Source organism: Rhynchophorus ferrugineus, unplaced genomic scaffold, assembly GCF_030347505.1.
Source record: "Rhynchophorus ferrugineus isolate W39M unplaced genomic scaffold, kcgeb_rfMv2 rfM2, whole genome shotgun sequence".
Classification (NCBI taxonomy): Eukaryota; Metazoa; Arthropoda; class Insecta; order Coleoptera; family Curculionidae; genus Rhynchophorus; species Rhynchophorus ferrugineus.
The window spans coordinates 9,592,266-9,610,515 of NW_027472581.1; the positions used below are offsets into that span (position 1 = coordinate 9,592,266).

The 18,250-nt window shown below is 29.3% G+C and overlaps 1 protein-coding gene across 2 annotated transcripts; it reads right to left on the minus strand.

The window, feature by feature from the left end:
* Positions 1-10,363: 10,363 nt before the first annotated feature.
* LOC143189902 (uncharacterized) lies at positions 10,364-17,716 on the minus strand. Of its 2 annotated transcripts, XM_076393893.1 has the most exons (10): positions 17,585-17,716; positions 17,497-17,523; positions 16,846-17,424; positions 15,121-15,162; positions 15,022-15,063; positions 13,067-13,102; positions 12,963-13,001; positions 12,216-12,257; positions 10,696-10,739; positions 10,364-10,634 (listed from the first exon to the last, which is right to left on the minus strand). In XM_076393893.1, coding segments are annotated over exons 1-9 (870 nt in total). In that variant the 5' UTR covers positions 17,646-17,716; the 3' UTR covers positions 10,364-10,634; positions 10,696-10,737. The 2 variants fall into 2 exon arrangements, with proteins under 2 accessions (XP_076250008.1, XP_076250009.1); XM_076393894.1 differs by lacking the exon at positions 12,963-13,001 and having other exon boundaries at positions 17,585-17,715.
* Positions 17,717-18,250: the final 534 nt, after the last annotated feature.

Genomic DNA, 18,250 nt, shown 5'->3' on the forward strand with positions numbered 1-18,250 from the left:
TTTATATCCTACTTTAATTATAAGTTAGAGCTTTGATCTATGAGATATTCTTACAGTTGAGCAAATGACTAAAAATCTATTTTATAGTATTACGATTTTCAGTCTCGTTATAAATAAATAAATCGGTTTAAAATATAAACGCTTACCCATATTGCAATACTCATGTCTAAAAATAAGACGTAGTGTCACACAATATGTTTTAAAATAACGTTAATACAAATAACTGAATTTTCCTTAAACTAAAAGTTAAAAATGAAGTTAATGGAAAGGAACGCAATTTTATTATAGCGAAAATTATATTTTTTAGAGGGAAGACCGTGCCTAAAACATATTAAAAAGAACTAGAACTTACAAGTTATACATCTTCAGCTTGTTTTCAGTAGCTGTAATTTCCGTCTTCATTGCCTTATGAGAGCAACTGGTAAAAGTCTAAAGTAAAGTAAAGTTCTAAAGGTCATCTCATTCGCATTTTGCAAGAATACATGGACTACTTTTTCCCTATTCTATTACCATAATTTTTCGATTTTCTAATATTAAAAAAACTGCATATTCTTCCAATTACTTTTTCTTTAACTAGCCTATTACCCTAATTGTTTTGATTTTCTAATTTAAAAAAACTACATATTCTTCCAATTACTGCTTCTTTAATTAGCAGAATAATATTAATAACTGTTTAGTTTATCTTTAAGGTTCAATCAATTGATGGTGCATTAGTTTTTTTCGCTTTTCTCTTGTAAGGGACCCTATCATAATTCATGTTATTTCATCACTGAAGATCCATTTTCCTGTGAAAAATCAGATTCTCGGATGCAATCACTCAACCCATTTTCATCTTTTTTGTAGCTCAGGGTCATGAAACATTGAGAGCTTGTTAAATTCTTTTTCCATATCATCTTCGTTCTTAAGTTCCAACTCATAAATCTGGAGAGTAACAGGATTTGTTAAACTACCTGAATCTGCCTTTTTTCAAACAATTATAAGCAAAACTTGAAATTTTTCGGCAATAGCAGTTATCTGGTGTGCTGGATTTTGTTAAACTATAAGCACAGTAAGAATATGTTCTACAACAATTACTAGCAAAAAATACACGGGCTGAAATGTCCCGGGCGTAACAAAGAGAACACGTTTTATTTTTGTTCAAAATTGGCTTTATTCATTAAAGAAGAGATCCACCAAGATTTACGCTATCTTTCTAGCGCCACTGTTACATTTGAATACCTCTTTTGTAGAATGATTTACCTTTTGCCTCAAAATAAGCCTGTCACCAATTGCTGTCCACTGAGATGACGATCGTTTTGATTCCGGAGTGAAGTGATAGATCCATGTTTCTTCTATTGTTACATATCGACGCAAGAATTCCGGTTTGGTTGCGTTAAAACATGGCCAAACACTGCTCAGAATCATCAACACGTTTTTCTTTCTGGTCAACAAACAGGTATGCAAATGCTTATGCAATATAAAACCAACACGTTCTTTTGATAACTTCACGATGTTAGCTAACTCATACAACTCCAATTTTCGATTATTCGAAACGATTTTATGGATTTTTTTTTGAGGTTTTCTTATGTTACCATCTCATTTGGACGTCCAGTGCATTCTGCATGATGCAGAAGATCGCAATCACGTTTGAAGTCAGTAAACCAGCTTCGTATTGTTATTTCTGATGGATCAGAGTCCTTATTAAGCCATTGCTTCGCTTGAATGGTATTTTTCCCATCAAGAATCAGTGAAAAATTACAGGACAAAATTGTTTTTGATCCATTGTTTTGAAAATAAAAAAAGTAGTGTCACTCATGGCACAATAACTCGTGAAAAATTTAGTGCAACAAACGACAACAAATTAATATTTAAAATTAAAAGAAGATAAAGTAATAATTAGGTTAAAATATTACAGCTAATATAAAAACACGTCAACAGTCATTTTATTATTATTTTATGATTCTAACTAAAAATATTTCAATTTCAATAATTTAGAAAACTTTTTTGATGAACATATGCAACACTGTTATTTTGATTTCGGAATTATAATTAATTAATATGGAACGTTAAGTAGAAAACTTTTTCCGGAAATAACATAATTCTTACAGCACATTCTATCGAAAACACCGAGAAAATATATTAATCATATTATTAATGGAATAGAAATTTTGAAATATCACCTTTCAATATAATATGTTTTTGACCAAGGGTAATTTATAACTTCCAGTCAAATTCCCCAACCTTTTATATACAGCTAGTGAAAAAAAGTTGGTGTATACTATGCCTTCAAATTATTTTACTGTGTTCGACAATAAATGGAAAATGAACAGCAGAAAAATAATTATTTGTTGTTTTGTTATATTTTAATAGGGGAAATCATGAATTAAACTAGCAACGATTAATTATTTTTAATTAAGAAAAAACGATATATCATATATTGAAGTAATATTGAAGTCTCAATATATACTCTGCTATGAAATCTGATGCTTCTTGTTTATATTCAATATCCTACTAGTACAGCATAGAATAGTTTTACTATATATTAGTTGTCACTACCAAAAGCATGTCATATTATAGTCAGAACCCTATACAATGATATCAACCAAATTACCTAATCATTTTATATAACTATCTATATCTATTATATAACTTGAACTAAGTTGAATTTGAATGTTCATTTTAGTTAATCTCTTAAACCATCGACATAGTACTTAAATATGTACAAAAATATGTACATCTACATCTTTAGAAACGACATTTTTAACGATTTGCACATTTAATAATGGAGCTTTACTCAGAACATCTTTACCACTTTCCTTCAAACGAAAATAAATTAATGAAGTCAACTTAATTGTTTAATTTTCTAAATTTTTTTATGTATTATTTGGATTTTTAACAGCCCGTTCTTGAACTGCTATCAAAATTATCAATCACTTGAAAGCAACTTCTTGAACAGTTCTTGTGAATGAAATATAATATATTACCCTCAGTAATTATTACTATTTTTTAACTCCAGCAAATCGCCGAAAGCAAAATGAAACATTTTTTAAATTACTCTTGGTAGTTCAACAATCTGCCCAAAGGGCAATAACTATTTGTTATATTTATATTATATATACATGGCATGTAGAATATCACTTCATTAAGTTATCTCCTGTACAAAATACTATTTTAGTTAATTAGTCTTACTTTAAAGCTTATTCTAAAGTCTATATATGTCCAATAATCATATCAGATGGTGTTAGATGTTTTAGTCTACGCACTTCACTGACACTTCGCATATTTAGCTGATTAGCGTGTATATTGGGATGCACTGACACTCTTTCGAAGTACTTCACACAAAAACGTTGAATTACTCTCGTTATTGCTCAACAATTGCATTGATAATGGCTCGCAACACTTTATTTTGAAACCGTTGTATGATGGATAATTAGACCTCCTAGCGTTTCTCCATATTTGGATTCCATATGATTAGTATAGATAGTACAATAGATTTATACAATACTATCTTGTTATCTAATGGTAACTTAGTAGGTAGTGCACACCAAGATATTTGGCGTGCACCTAGATCCGCAATCCTCTGCTTGCGGGTGTTGACAATTATTGATATAGACTAGTGGACATGTTCTTCTACGGAGCGTAAAAGCATTGGCTTTTATACATCTTTTCAACCACACTCTTATTTGATTTAGGTGTGTTTGTAGGTTAATTGATACTATGGCTGGATAAATGAAACATCAGATTAAATATTCATAATAAACACTACGACGTATAGAACTTTGTTTGAGTAATTAGCAAGTTTGAATTGAATGTTTTGTATTTTGAAAACTAATTATTCACAAAACCATCAAAATCAAAACGTATATTAGTATATAAATAGCGATTTTACGCATTTTTTTTACTAGCTATATATATAATGTTGAATATACGCTAAATCAAATCGAATCAACTTATTTTTACTTACACTGGAGATATTATCAAATAAAAATAATTAAAATACATCTAATGTCTAAACTAAACAAAAATATTCTAAAATAAGGAACTACATATAACATAAACCCAATATTATAAAAGAGTCTATGACAATCATCTCATCATCATCAACTAACTGCAGTTATAACGTGTTTTATACTAATTTTGTTTATTTATTAAGCTTCTCATATATCACAGTATTATCAACAAAAACATATATTTGCATGTACTTGTTTTCTAGTGATGACAAAGACAATGATATTAAAAAATATATTATCTAGAACTAAAATACAAATCTCTATAGCACAAACAATTTAAACTGTCATTTATATAAATATAGTGATCACTGTACATAGTGTATTCTAAATATATCTCAACCGAATGGGCTTTCTATTGGTAAACATGTACAGAATGGGTTAAACGGGACTCGAAATGTAAAAATATAGAAAAGCACGAAACCCTAAAATCAAAATAAGATGTATTCAGCTCTTAATAAAGAAAAAAAACAAATCTCGATGTTTTATTGATAAGGATTTATTTAAATATAGAAGCCGTATATTAGCGATATATGTGTGTACGTGTACGAAGAAAATTACAATGTATTATAAATTCATATCATGTATTGTATATTTGTAAAATTCGACCAACATTTGTAGCAATTAAGTAAATTATGTGTAATTATAAATAGTTAGTCACCATGTGTCATTTTAGGTGTTTTATCTGTTCGTTTGTTTTCGTACGATGTTTTTTTGTTTCTAACGTAGGTGCCTCGATGTCTCGATTATATAAAATGTAAATAAACTCCACAAGGCATAACATAAATTACTTTAAATCAAATGTTCCTTAAGCTAGATAATAGGTACATTATAAAATAGTTCGCATGTCTATTATTGTTTGTTTTAATGAATAAAAAATAATTGTATATTAACAGTATATTGTTAGTGGACATGTATTCAGTAATCAGATAAAGTATGTACTAAATCCCCCTACAGTTTGTCACATCCTTACTCGATTGAGATACTAATGTACTTCTTGTGAAAACAAAGGTATTTCAGTCAGGTTTGGTAGCATTTATATTAAATATACAATATTATATTCACACACATTCATATTTTAGTACATTGAGTTGTACGACTGTTTATTGAGGAATAATTTACTAAGTCGTTACATCACAATTAAATAACAAGTATACCTTTTAACATAATTTATCAAATATTCAAAAACCTTGACCAAATATTACTCTTTTAAATAATAAAATGCAATAACTCTCGCTTAATTATTGCATAAAAATATATTCAACTTCTTATATAATAAAAAATATATTAACAAATTCAAAACACTCTGTAATGACATCATGTTTTTAAAAAAGTAACTAAACTAATAATTAATAAAGTATTAAAAGTTTAAATGGTCATATTATAATTAATAAAGTATTAAAAGTTTAAATGGTCATATTACTGTATATTTTATTGCATCAATTAGTAGATATCTTAAATCTTAACGTAAACTTAAAAGAATTATTAAATTATATATTATATTGGTGATGCCCTTTAATATAAAGCGGTTAGTTTCTTTAAACTTTCTTCATTATTTTAGCCATATAACCTACTAATCTTAAAATCTTCATTTTTAGTATCATATTTTCCATTTAAAATACACAATAAAAATGTATCAATATATCAGCCTTTTTTAACGAACGAATAACTTTTTTATCTATATTCCTAAATGGTAAATAAATAGTTTTTTCTTTATTTAGGCCAGTCTTCAGTATTTCAGGAGATATAATATTTAACCAAAGGTATATGTCATTGTCAGGTTATCACTCTCCATTATGTTTTCTCATTAAGTCATCTTGAGTTTCTTCTTATTATTACTAAAATATTTTGTTGTTAATTGTCTTTGGAATATTCTTTTGTGCTTTTTTTCTTTCTTAGATAAATGTTCGTGTAATTGATGATTTGTTCATTTTCTTAGAAAACCTGAAATGAATATGAACTTAATCCCAATAAATTTTCAGTCTTCTTTATATTTATCAAAAATCGTAAAATTCAAATTGAAGTTCTTAATATTTATGCTATGAATCTAAAAGAAACGTTTGTAGAAATACAAATGGATGAGAAAATCCTTTGCTCATGGACAGAGAGATCAGACAGGTGTTCTTATTTTATTCTTCAAGTTTTGTTAATCTATTTTTCTTTTTTATCAATTAAAAAAATTGTAAAGTATGCACGGTTTTGTACAATTTATAATATTTTTTTATCTGGATTTATATATTTATAAACAGTAATAAGCGATGTTCTAATATTTTTCTTATAAAAACAATAAAAACTTTTCTTTCAATATTCATGTTAAATATATGCAATATTCTAGCCACACACTCATATAAAAATTATCTGTTTTATTAAGTAAAAAGATTCTGTTGTTGAGCGAGAAAATAGCGATACTGATTCTGTAATATTATATACGAAATTTATAAACTAATTAATTAATTATCACCTCCTCCGTTTTTGCGACATTTCAACTGTTCAAAATTGTTTTCATTTCTTTCTGTTTTAACCATGAGTAAAAATATATTTTGTCATATTAAAAGTAACAGTTAGTTCTTTTATGTATCATAATAGCAATCTTTATTGCACATAGACTATTAAAAAATAAACTTCGAAACTATAATATAAATTGATATTATACAAAACCACTAAAATATACATTAAAAATAGTAGTACTATAATATTCTACATATATCTCTTATATATTTTTACTATTTTCCGCATATTAGTTTACAACAGAGCATTATAAAAGAGCTTACAAATTTTACTACATACTTATTTTACAACTACGATTGAAACCGTTATGACTGAAAAATTATATCGGCTAAATGGTGACAGCGATTCGCTATGTAAATTTCGGATCCTTTTAAGGTATTTTTCATGACAACCTGCAACATCTGAGGCAAAATTTCTTCAATTTCGTGACGAATATTGTCTTTAAGTTGTTAAATCGTTTGGGACATTCACAACTTTTGATTTTAAAAAACCCCATAAGAAAAAGTCTAGTGCTGTTAAATCCGGAGATCTGTCTGGTCATGCTAAATGAGCTGTGTGTGCTCTGGTCCCATCTTGCTGAAACCACATTTCTTCTAATCGTTGCTCTTCCATTTCAAGCACAAGAAGATCTCGAATCATGTCTTGGTACCATTCAGCAGGAATAGTAACAGCAACACCGTCATTTAAAAAAAATAGGGACCAATGATGTTTGCAGCATGAATACCATGCCATACCGTTGTGTTTAGTGGATGCAATGATGTTTCATGAACTAATTGAGGATTCTGTGTTCCCTAAATCCGACTGTTCTGTTTATTATCAATTTAGACGAAAAATCTTCAACTTTACCAGTCAACCTTAGGATTGCATTACTGTACTCAATTCGTCTCTTTAATAAAATTTGGACGTCTACACAATACAGTAGTTAAAGCGAAACTGAGCTAAATATCATATAAACAAGATGGCGCGCAATAAAAATAGTAGCCGGACGTTTGCCCTGATATCGTGGATGAAGAAGAAGGAAGGGAAAACCTAATAAATGGGAATACCTAGACAAAAAAGGGCCTTCTTCATGCAGGGCATGAAAGAAAACTATTTTGAAAATTTGAAAGAAAAATTTAGCTCTCGAAAAGTCTTATCCTAGAACATATTGTTATTTAGACACTGTCCTTCATGAGATTTGTTCGTTGAGATTTACAATAGTAGGAGACCTTTGCTCCTTTCTTCATTACCAAAATATAGTTTATTTATCGCAATATTATCGAACATCACCTTTCCATTTGTAAACAAATGCCACCAATTAGCTACCAATATCTCAAATAATACAGAATCTAAAATAGTTAAAAAAATAATAATGTGTTAGAACAAGATATCATATACGATTCTAAATAATATACATTCTTCCATCACAAGTCCTTTTTTTTTTCTTTTTTCCTATTAAGCCTATTAACATAACATAATTAGTAATGCTATTTCAAAACCTGCATAACTTAATAAGTATTCCGAATAAACAGTCATTAACAGCTTCGTCATATTAATACCGCAATGCCGATAATTTAAAAGATTTCACGCGTTAAACAAAACCGCTTAGCCTAGAAAAAATCATCAATCACCCGATTATATAGTCGACCTAGTGCAGTATTAATTGACAGCTCATTATAAACGTCGTCTTTATCAACTTCACAAACCTCAGACCATCAAATAATCCTCCACAACGGTATTGTTTAAAACAAATACCTATTTTCTGTGATATATTACTATTAATGATCAATCAAAGCTTAATTAAAAACTTTTAAACAATATTGTTTTATATATCAGATCACGCAATAAGTCGCAAGGTGTAACTGAAATGTGATTTTGAGATAGAGAGTATTAAGAAAGCAATTAAAACCAAAATGGATTGTCTTGGTGAAGCATCTCTTTTTCTTTTTGCGAATAAACAGAAAAAGACTTTAATCTACTTTAAGAAAACTGTAACTATAATTAGTAAACTAATAGTTGGAATAATATAAAACAGAAATGGTATGTCAGACCGATGACTTATTGAGTGATATGTTACATACATAAAAGTGTGCAATAAATGTTGTGTAATATAAAAGTTTATTTCTAATGTTACGTAAACTTAGTGAACCAAAATACAATGTGATGTACAATCATATACAGGGAAATCAATAATCCATTATCTGTATTTTCTTTTCTTAAATATTCGAACCAATTCTCATAATATATTAGCTGTATATGAAAAAATTTAACTGTTGACTAAATCAAAACTAAATGTATTTTAACTGATACTTTATTTCCAAACAAATAGTTACAGATAATTTCACGTCATATAAAATAAAACGGGTATTAATCTCAGATCACTAATATAAACTTAACGTCAGTAGGCTAGCGTCATAAACTAATCATATGAGGTGAAATCAATGTAAATATTAGCATGTGCTTCCTATACTCTGAGGTATTATCTCTCTCTATTAACATATCTATATTGAGCCCTAGATATGATAATAGCATATTCTCGATTAATTTGTATCCTCTGTATTGTAAATAAGAATATATCAAATAAAAGGTGAATATATTTGGAGCTTGTTTTCTTTCATAGCCTTCTATGATAGTCAAAATTGATTGAATTTTTTAAAGCATTTAATTTTTTTAAAACTTACTTATTAATAAACTTACTTAGGCTAGGTAGGAGACCCCGGGGCGTGAAGCGTTCCTTATTTTCAATTATGGTTTCTTTATTCCTATTTCTTGTCATAGGGGGCGCACCTATACTTGGCCTACCTATACTTGGCCTACCCATTGTAATACTTAATAAAATAACTGCATAATTTATTGAATAAATATCTAACACTAAATAGGGAAAAATAAAATATATTTAACAAAAGAATTGAAACGACTTCAAAAAATAAAATAAGGAACTAACTAAAAACTAAAATATAATCAAACTTATATCTTTTACCCAAAAAAAAAGTTTTAAAATAAAATATATGCATTATAATCGTTATAATAACTAAATAAAAATTAACAAAAACCTTATTTAACCTATATACTACACGTATTTTAGATTCTACTATATAGACACTCTTCTACTATATAGATATCTCTATCTCTCAACTTATTTATATATTTACAGTGTTATTTTAACTACTACGAAATGATTATTTTGAAGTCGGTACCAAGTTCAAACAATACAAAAATAATGTAATTTTATGACATATATACAAAAATAAATTACAAATAAAACAAATCTAATTGCTTTTACCAAATAGGTTTAGGAAGTATTAAACTAAATTGTCTGTAGATAGTAGATAATAAAATAAGTATAGTATATAGATTAAATAGCGGTTTTGTTTATTTTTATTTAGTCATTACAACAATTATAATGTACATATTTTATTATAAAACGTTTTTTTTATGTTAAAAATCTAAGTTGGATTGTTTTACATCTTTTAGTGAGTTCCTTAATTATTTATTGAAGTCGGTTCAATTTTTTTTTTAATATTTTGTTTTTCTCTTTTTTTTTCAATGCAATTAAATGACTTAACAAAATATTTTCTTTACAGTTTTCTGAAATAGGAATGTAGCCATTAATATTGATTTTTTTTTGTTATATCATATTTTAAAGTCTCCTTTTTACCAACTAGGGTTTATCTGATTTTAGAGATCTGATTCAAGGTCTATTTGAACTAGAAATTGGAGAAAATAAATAAAATAAATAAGAAAAATATTGACATCGAACCCAAGAAGGATGTTTGAGAGGGATGAAACAAATATTTAAAATTAAATAATCTAATTTATTTCAAAACAAGTCTTACTACTTTTTGATCATAAAACTATGGCTAACATATTAGGCAAATAAAAGCAGATGCTATCAAATAAAATATTTTTAATTAAAATAATAATTAATATTATATATAATATCCATGACCATTTTGGCATTTAATATAATATGTTTCCTCAATCCTAATCAGTACGACTAACGTTAAAATACTTGCTTGATTATTTTTTATTACCTTAACCAAACGTTAGCTTAACAAATTATATGAAAACTTTAACACAACACAAACAACTAGACTAGACCAAACTTTATATTGAACCAGAGAAAAAAATACATTTTTAGATTTAATGATGTAGGATTTCCTAAAATTAAAAAAAAAGAAAAGTAAGGGTATGCAAATAAAAAATTAATAAAAACAGTTACCTAAATGTGATTTTTATTAAAACATATTGTTAAAGTATGGTACTCTGCAACAAAGAATAACTTTTTTAAACGACTTAATTGATTGGGATATTTTATATGAGGGCCTTAAATAAGTTATCACTGTTGTTAAGAATTAATATATACAAATATTTGAACTAAATTATGAGATATAAAAAATTCACAATTAAAGGTCTAATCCTCTAAACACTGTCCAATGTTTTCTATAAGCCAGAGCCATCTCTCGTTTAGACGATACATTTATTAACTGGTTTAAATACCCTGCATCCACTAAAGCGTATTACATTAACCAAAATAGATAGTAATCGGATAAGGTTAAGTCTGATGAATAGGGAACTTCCTATCCCAACTTCAAGAGCGTTCTCATGCAGCAATATAGCTTGCCTGATTTCTTGTCGAATAAATGACTTTTTATAATAAAGTCTTCGCTCAATTTTTAGTTCTAACGTTACACAGCATCTGATGAGTTTTAGGAGGTCTTAATACAGCAGCACTTTCCCATATTTTATCATCATATGTTGGACCTACCTTCCAAGTTGATTGTTACCTATTAATATATTTTTCTGTGATTCTTAACTGAGCTGCAAACTCATCTTGCATTTGTATCTTCAAACTTTCAAAATGGTCCAAGGCGCTCACTCAAGGTTGAAATTTTGACACTTTTCGTAGAACAAAACATCATATATAAACTACATTGTGGGTCAGACATTGCGCCTTCCCCTTTCTAAGCTACAAATACTACGAAAATATGTCTAACTTAATTAAAATGTTAACCTTGAATAATTCGTCACCCATACAACTAAATATTCAGTCCCATTCTTCATTCTTATACACTGAGATAGGGAGATCTGTGGTGGGCATCAATAACCTCCACACTGAAACATTGTCATTAGCTAGTTTCAACATTTACTAACTTTTCTGATAATTCAACTTTAAGACGATAAAATGCTACATATTCTGATATTCATTTACTATTGGTCAACATATAATCTAGTGTGCAACAACATTTCCGATTTCAGCAATCTCAACATTTTGCTACAACCTTGTAAATGTTTTGGAAAAGTCCGCCAGAGACTAACATTCAGAATTAAACGATTTTGTGAAATCCTAAGAATACTTCGTTCCAAACTCCCAACGTTAATAAAATATCATATCCACATCGATGATATAGCAGATGAAGACTCCATTCCACTAAAAGTTCAACAGATATCTTCCTTAAATGTATTAACTATATATAGTTGAATAATTACAATTATATTCCTATAAGACATGACCCAAAGGCGTTAAATCAAACTTTCGAACTAGTCAGTGGTCTCAAACAAATCAGTTCAAAACAATTATAACATTACAGAACGCCATTTTCAGTTCATTCAGATGATGTTAATATCGTAAAGCGTGTACGTTGTTGATAACGTTCTCAACTTTAAAATCATGAGAACTTATTAAAGGCCCTATATATTTATATTATAATCACGATGTAACCAATATTATATTTTACTTACAAGGGGCAACTCTTCTTGGTTTTAAATTTGCATCCAATTTTCCTAAAAAACAAAATAACACTGTTGTTATTATTTTTAAATAATATCTCAAATTTATATACTATATACATCCTGTATAATAAATATTCGAAACCGTTGAAAAATGGCCTCAAACACAGAATTTTGGTGGTCAGTTTACTACAGTTCAGCGGGAGATAAACTCAATCTCTTCCTCTATTCTTAATCAATTAATTAATTAATTAAAGAGATGTATAGTTAATTAAGTTTAAAAGGTACAAAATAATGACGCAAATGCATCAAGGATTATATAGACCATTCAAAATTATTTTGTATATACGTCATCTAAATTTTTGACGTCAAAACGTCAATGTTGCCGCGTCAACTCTGAATTATTGTTCAGTTTGGCTTTGACGTATAAGAAAATTTTAATCTAAATAAAATAATTGAACAAAAATATTATCAAATATAATTTATTTTAACTTTATGGTAATCAATTATACGACCACAGTAGTTTATAAATTAGAGTTATAATCTCTTATCACTACTGCTTTCAAGAATTTTGCATACGTCTGACAACCGGACGATTTTGACAGGCTCTTTTGTTTGCGCGTCAAGTAATCTTACACTGACAAAAAATTATACTTTATTAACATTCCATTGGAAAAAATCGAATAATTTAAATATAATTCCATCCAGGGCCACAATGTATAAGATAAAACATCAAAAAATAATAATTATAATACTCACCTAGGTTAACAATTTTGTCATTAGCAATAAATGTATCATCTATAGCAAAGATGACAGAAAATATACAAATTAATACTCAAAATTGATAGGACAGTAAAACTTACCTAAGTCTCTCTTGAAGAATGCCACTTTATCTTGACCTGTGTTTAAAAAATGTCTTGTTAGAAAATATAAGTACGTGTAACTCTTAAATAGCTTCAACAGCTATTAGACAGTAAGGTATGTTAGGGATGCAGAAAAAATATCGATATATCGATATTTTTCTAGATATATCGATATTTTTCGATATTTTTTTCAGAATAAATTAAATATAATTTTAATAAAGCTTTAAAATTGGTACTTAATTTTAAAACGTTTTTAGGCGATTTTTTTACTTTGCAATATATCGATATATCCATATTTTTTTAGCCGATATTTTTCGATATATTTTCAGAATAAATTAATTAATAAATTAAAATCACTAATTTAAAATTGGTACTTAATTTTAAATTTTTAAAGGATTTTTTTAATATCGATATATTTTTCGGTGTATATTATCATCAAGTGATAGTAAATATTTTCAAACAAAATGCAGAGATTATTTTTAATAATTAAGTTTATGGCTGGGTAATTTATTAATATGACGGTAATATTAATAAAGAAATAAAGACGGCTCAGGGGATGGATTTGAATATTGTTGGAGAGCATTTTCCGATATGTGAGAAAGATGACGAGCAATATACATTTGATTCGTATAACTAGATGGACTGTCGAAAGTTTGTACAACATATATTTGATGAGGTTGCTAATTTACTATTTCTATAGAGAGGATGAAGTTGTTTAATAGGTCTTAGTCCTTGTTGATTGCAATCTAACTTTGCTCTGATCTCTGAGAGAATCACCCATCAAAGAAGGTAGCTGGATAGTAGCTTTTCAATCAACATCTACGAAATTCTTAAGGTGAACCTCCAACCTCTAAAGTTCACCGTTTGGTTTAACTGATATTTTATTTATTAAGATGGCTGTATCGTTTGAATAATTGGGAAGACGAGAAGGAGCTCTTCGTATATATGTATATATGTATATATATATATATATATATATATATATATATATATATATATATATATATATAATAAATAAAGTTTATGTTGATTTTTATATAGTTATTGCAACGATTATTATGTACGTATTTCATTTTAAAATGCCTTTTTTTGTGTTAAAAATATAAGTTTGATTATTTTTAAATTTTTAGTGAGTTCCCTATTTATTTTTGAAGTCGGTTCAATATTTTTGTTAAAAATATTTTATTTTATTTTCTATTGACTCTTATTTTATCACTGAATAACTCAATATTGCTATGGGTAAAGCTGTCCTACATAAAGAAGAATGTCAAAACCATCGACTTCCTTATATAAATATTTCTGCATTAAATATCAAGGCTATTAATTAATGTTCATTAAACCGCCTCGAGACCATTTATAACCAATTGTTTATGTTAAAGTCTAAATTTTTCAAAAAAAGCATCAAAATCAACGACAAAACCAAATATCTATGGATCCAAGCTAATAATAAGTCTTTGGCGAGGTCAGCTTGGTGTGGTATACACGAATGGGGATCGCTATCGAGTATATGTGCTGAGCACCTCGCGCGAAAAACGACCAGAATACAAGCAAAGACACAACAATGTTATTCATCAGCATGATAACGTTCAATCGCTTGTTGCAAAACCGGTAAAAACATACTTAGATACATTAAAATGGTAAATGAGACCCCAGCTGCCGTATTCTCCAAACTTTGCTCCTTGTGATTACAATTTGTTCCGACATATGAGTTGCGACCTGTATGAGCAGCACTTCACTTCTTATTAAGATAGCAAAGAATGGGTCATCGATATCAAATCCATAAATTGCTTGAAAGATAGTAAAAAGTAGCAGCTGAAATACATTGTACTGATTTTTTAACATAAAGCTGCATATTTAATAAAAACGTTAGAATCTAATTTATAGGCTTAATATATGCTACCACTAATATTTATTAATTTTTTAACTTGTTGTACTTAGATTAAAGAAAAACTTACGGTTTTTAAAAAATGTAGATGACGCAGCCCGAACACTTCGTTCTAAAATTCAAATTAATTAATCACGTTAAGAAAAAAACACAAAAGGCAACAACGTACTATATGTTCCAAATGCCATTTCCACTGACTGTACATCTTCGCCTAAAAATCAAAGCGATATCACTGATTTTGTGATTTGTAAATACTAAGAATACAAGAATGTACTTTTCATCTTAAGCAATTATTATTATTACATATATTTCAATATATGGCGTCTACTAAAATTAAAAGCATTATGTTTCCAATAGATGACTTTAATAAATAGTAAAATTCCTATTGGTTTTACACTAGATGACATTAGATTACACAAGCTGACATGTTGCATTCAAAACAATTATTCGACGGTTATCACAAAAGATTAACCCAAGTATGAAGTAAATCAGCAAATAAAATAAACGCAATTAAAATGAAAATGTAAGCCAGACGGTTGAAAATGCGATACTAATAGCTCAATTGAAAAGTATCCGGCCTGATACATAGATGGCGCTACTAAAATTAAATCCATATGTTTTTTAATTAGCCCTAACCGTCAAAAGATGCGTGTATAAATTTGACAGCTTTCGGATCATTAGTTTGTGAATTATAACATTTTGAGTGAAGCAATTTTTGTTATTATGAAAAAATCGATAAAAAGGAATTTCGCTTGTTGATAAAATATTGCTTTTTGAAGGGAAAACATACGGTTGAAGCAAAAACTTGGCTTGAGGCCGAGTTTCCGGACACTGCTCCAGGAAAATCAACCATCAAGGATTGGTATGCTAAGTTTAGACGTGGTGAAATGAGCACCAAAGACGGCGAACGCAGTGGACGCCCAAAAAGAGGTTGTTACCGACGAAAACATTTAAAATATCCACAAAATGATTTTGAATGACCGTAAATTGAAACTGAATGAAATATCAGACACTCTAAAGATATCAACTGAACGTGTAAATCATATCATTCACGAATATTTGGGTATGAGAACGCTCTGTGCAAAGTAATTGCCGCGCGAGCTTACTTTTGACCAAAAACAACGACGAGTTGATCGGAGCAGTGTTTGGAGGTAATCAAGCGTAATAAACCTTAATTTTTGCGTCGATATGTGACAATGGATGAAACATGACTCCAACATTTCACTCCGAAGTCCAATCGACCGTCATCCAAGTGAACTGCACACAATGAACCCCCTCCAAAGCGTTGGAAAACACAACAGTCGGCTGGCAAGTTTATGGCATCTGTATTTTGGGATTCACATAGAATAATTTTCATTGACTACCTTGAAAAAGGAAGGACCATCAACAGCGACTATTACATAGTATTAATGGACCGTTTGAAGGTCGAAATCGCCCAAAAACGTCCGTATTTGAAGAAAAAGAAATTTCTGCTTCACCAAGACAATGCACCGTGTCAAAAATCCATGAATTGGGCTTCGAATCGCTTCCTCATCCACCGTATTCTCTAGATCTGGCCCCCAGCGACTATTTCCTGTTCTCAGATATCAAAAGAATGCTCGCTGGGAAGAAATTTTCGTCGAATGAAGATGTGATCGCCGAAACTGAGGCCTATTTTGAAGCAAAGGACACAAATCGTACGTACTAAAAATGGTATCGAAAAGTTGGAGGGTCGCTATAATCAGTCTATCACCCTTGAAGAGAATTATGTTGAATAAAAAAACTAATTTTCCCAAAAAACTGTATGGTAAAAATGTAATTACTATGGTAGGCCGGCAATTGGCCTGTTAATATCTGCAAATATCTAATACATCAAAATGTCCATCAATGCTACGACAGTTAGCAAAATAGTTACCTTTTATCTTCTTGACGACATCAGAAAATCCTAGCAATAGAATGATTCTATCGATGGTGGCTTTAATTTTGTCGGCCTTAGTTTGCATCAGAGCCTTTGTAGCGCCAACTTCAAGGTTAGTATTACCGGCACAGTGACTAATATCACCGGTAATAAACGCTTCCAGCCAATTCAGGGTGATTAGTACTCTCGACGAGAGTTTATCGGTTATAGGCAAGAGGGCTTTTTCATACGGGCCAGTAATATTTGAGAGTGAATGAAGTATTTTCTTGATAAACTTCTTTTTCGCTTTGTAGAGAGACGTCACGCTATCATAAAAGTACTTCAAAGGTATGTCTAAATGAGCCCACTTAACAAATTTTGCTATCGTGTTTATTTTAAATGTATTAATTTTGATAATCATTTCTATTACTGCTTTTATCATTTTCTCGATGACCTTAACTATTTTTTTGAATATTTTTTGGGCGAATATTATTTTCCAGGCAGGGAGGGTTACCACCGTTACAAAAAGTTTCCCGACATCCTCGATTACGCCTTTAGCAACGCCACGCGCTTTTCCAACAACATCTTTAGCATCCCCTGAAATCAATACGAAACGAGAACATAACCATTTTTGTCAGTAAATTTGCAATAAGGCAAATGAATACTCACGGAGAACACCACTTTCAGCTGAACATTCTGTAATAAAAACATTATATATTATCTACCTTTGCACCTATCAAAAAGAATAAAACAATACCTGATATATTAAGTAAATATAAAAAAGCCAACACACATAAGGAAAATTTTATAATCGCCATTTCGAATTTTGTGCACTAGACCTCGCGCTAGTACTAAAATTACACTTAAGTTAAAAAGTATTCGATGTGCTTTTAAACGACCAAGGAAATGTTATTAGCGACAGCGAAATATCATACTGATAATTTTAATAGCAATTAAGGAAAAATAATTATGCACTATTTTTTTATATCTTACTGATAATGAAAAACTAAACAATATACCATTGGCATTGTCGTCAATTTCTAATTGCAAATATCATGTGCGTGATTCAACTTTAGCTTACCCAATAAAACAATTCAATCAGAAATGACTCACAAGAGCCAAATCGAAATTGCAAATACCACCATCACATAATAAACTAGCCCGCAACATCAATATTCTGAAAAAAATAATACATTGCTACTAGTTGTTTCCGCCTAACCTACAATTTGTTTTAATGATATCTTAAATAAAGGTATATAACTAGGAGGACCCATCGGCCCTGTCTCAGTCTCTGGTGAAATAATGTTTATACATGTCACTGCTGTAGTTTTATTACATGCACCTCACTACACAACACTACACAAGATCAGATGGTTTGATTTTTTTGAGCCTGTATACTGTTCTGGTGGTATCCAAAAGCAGC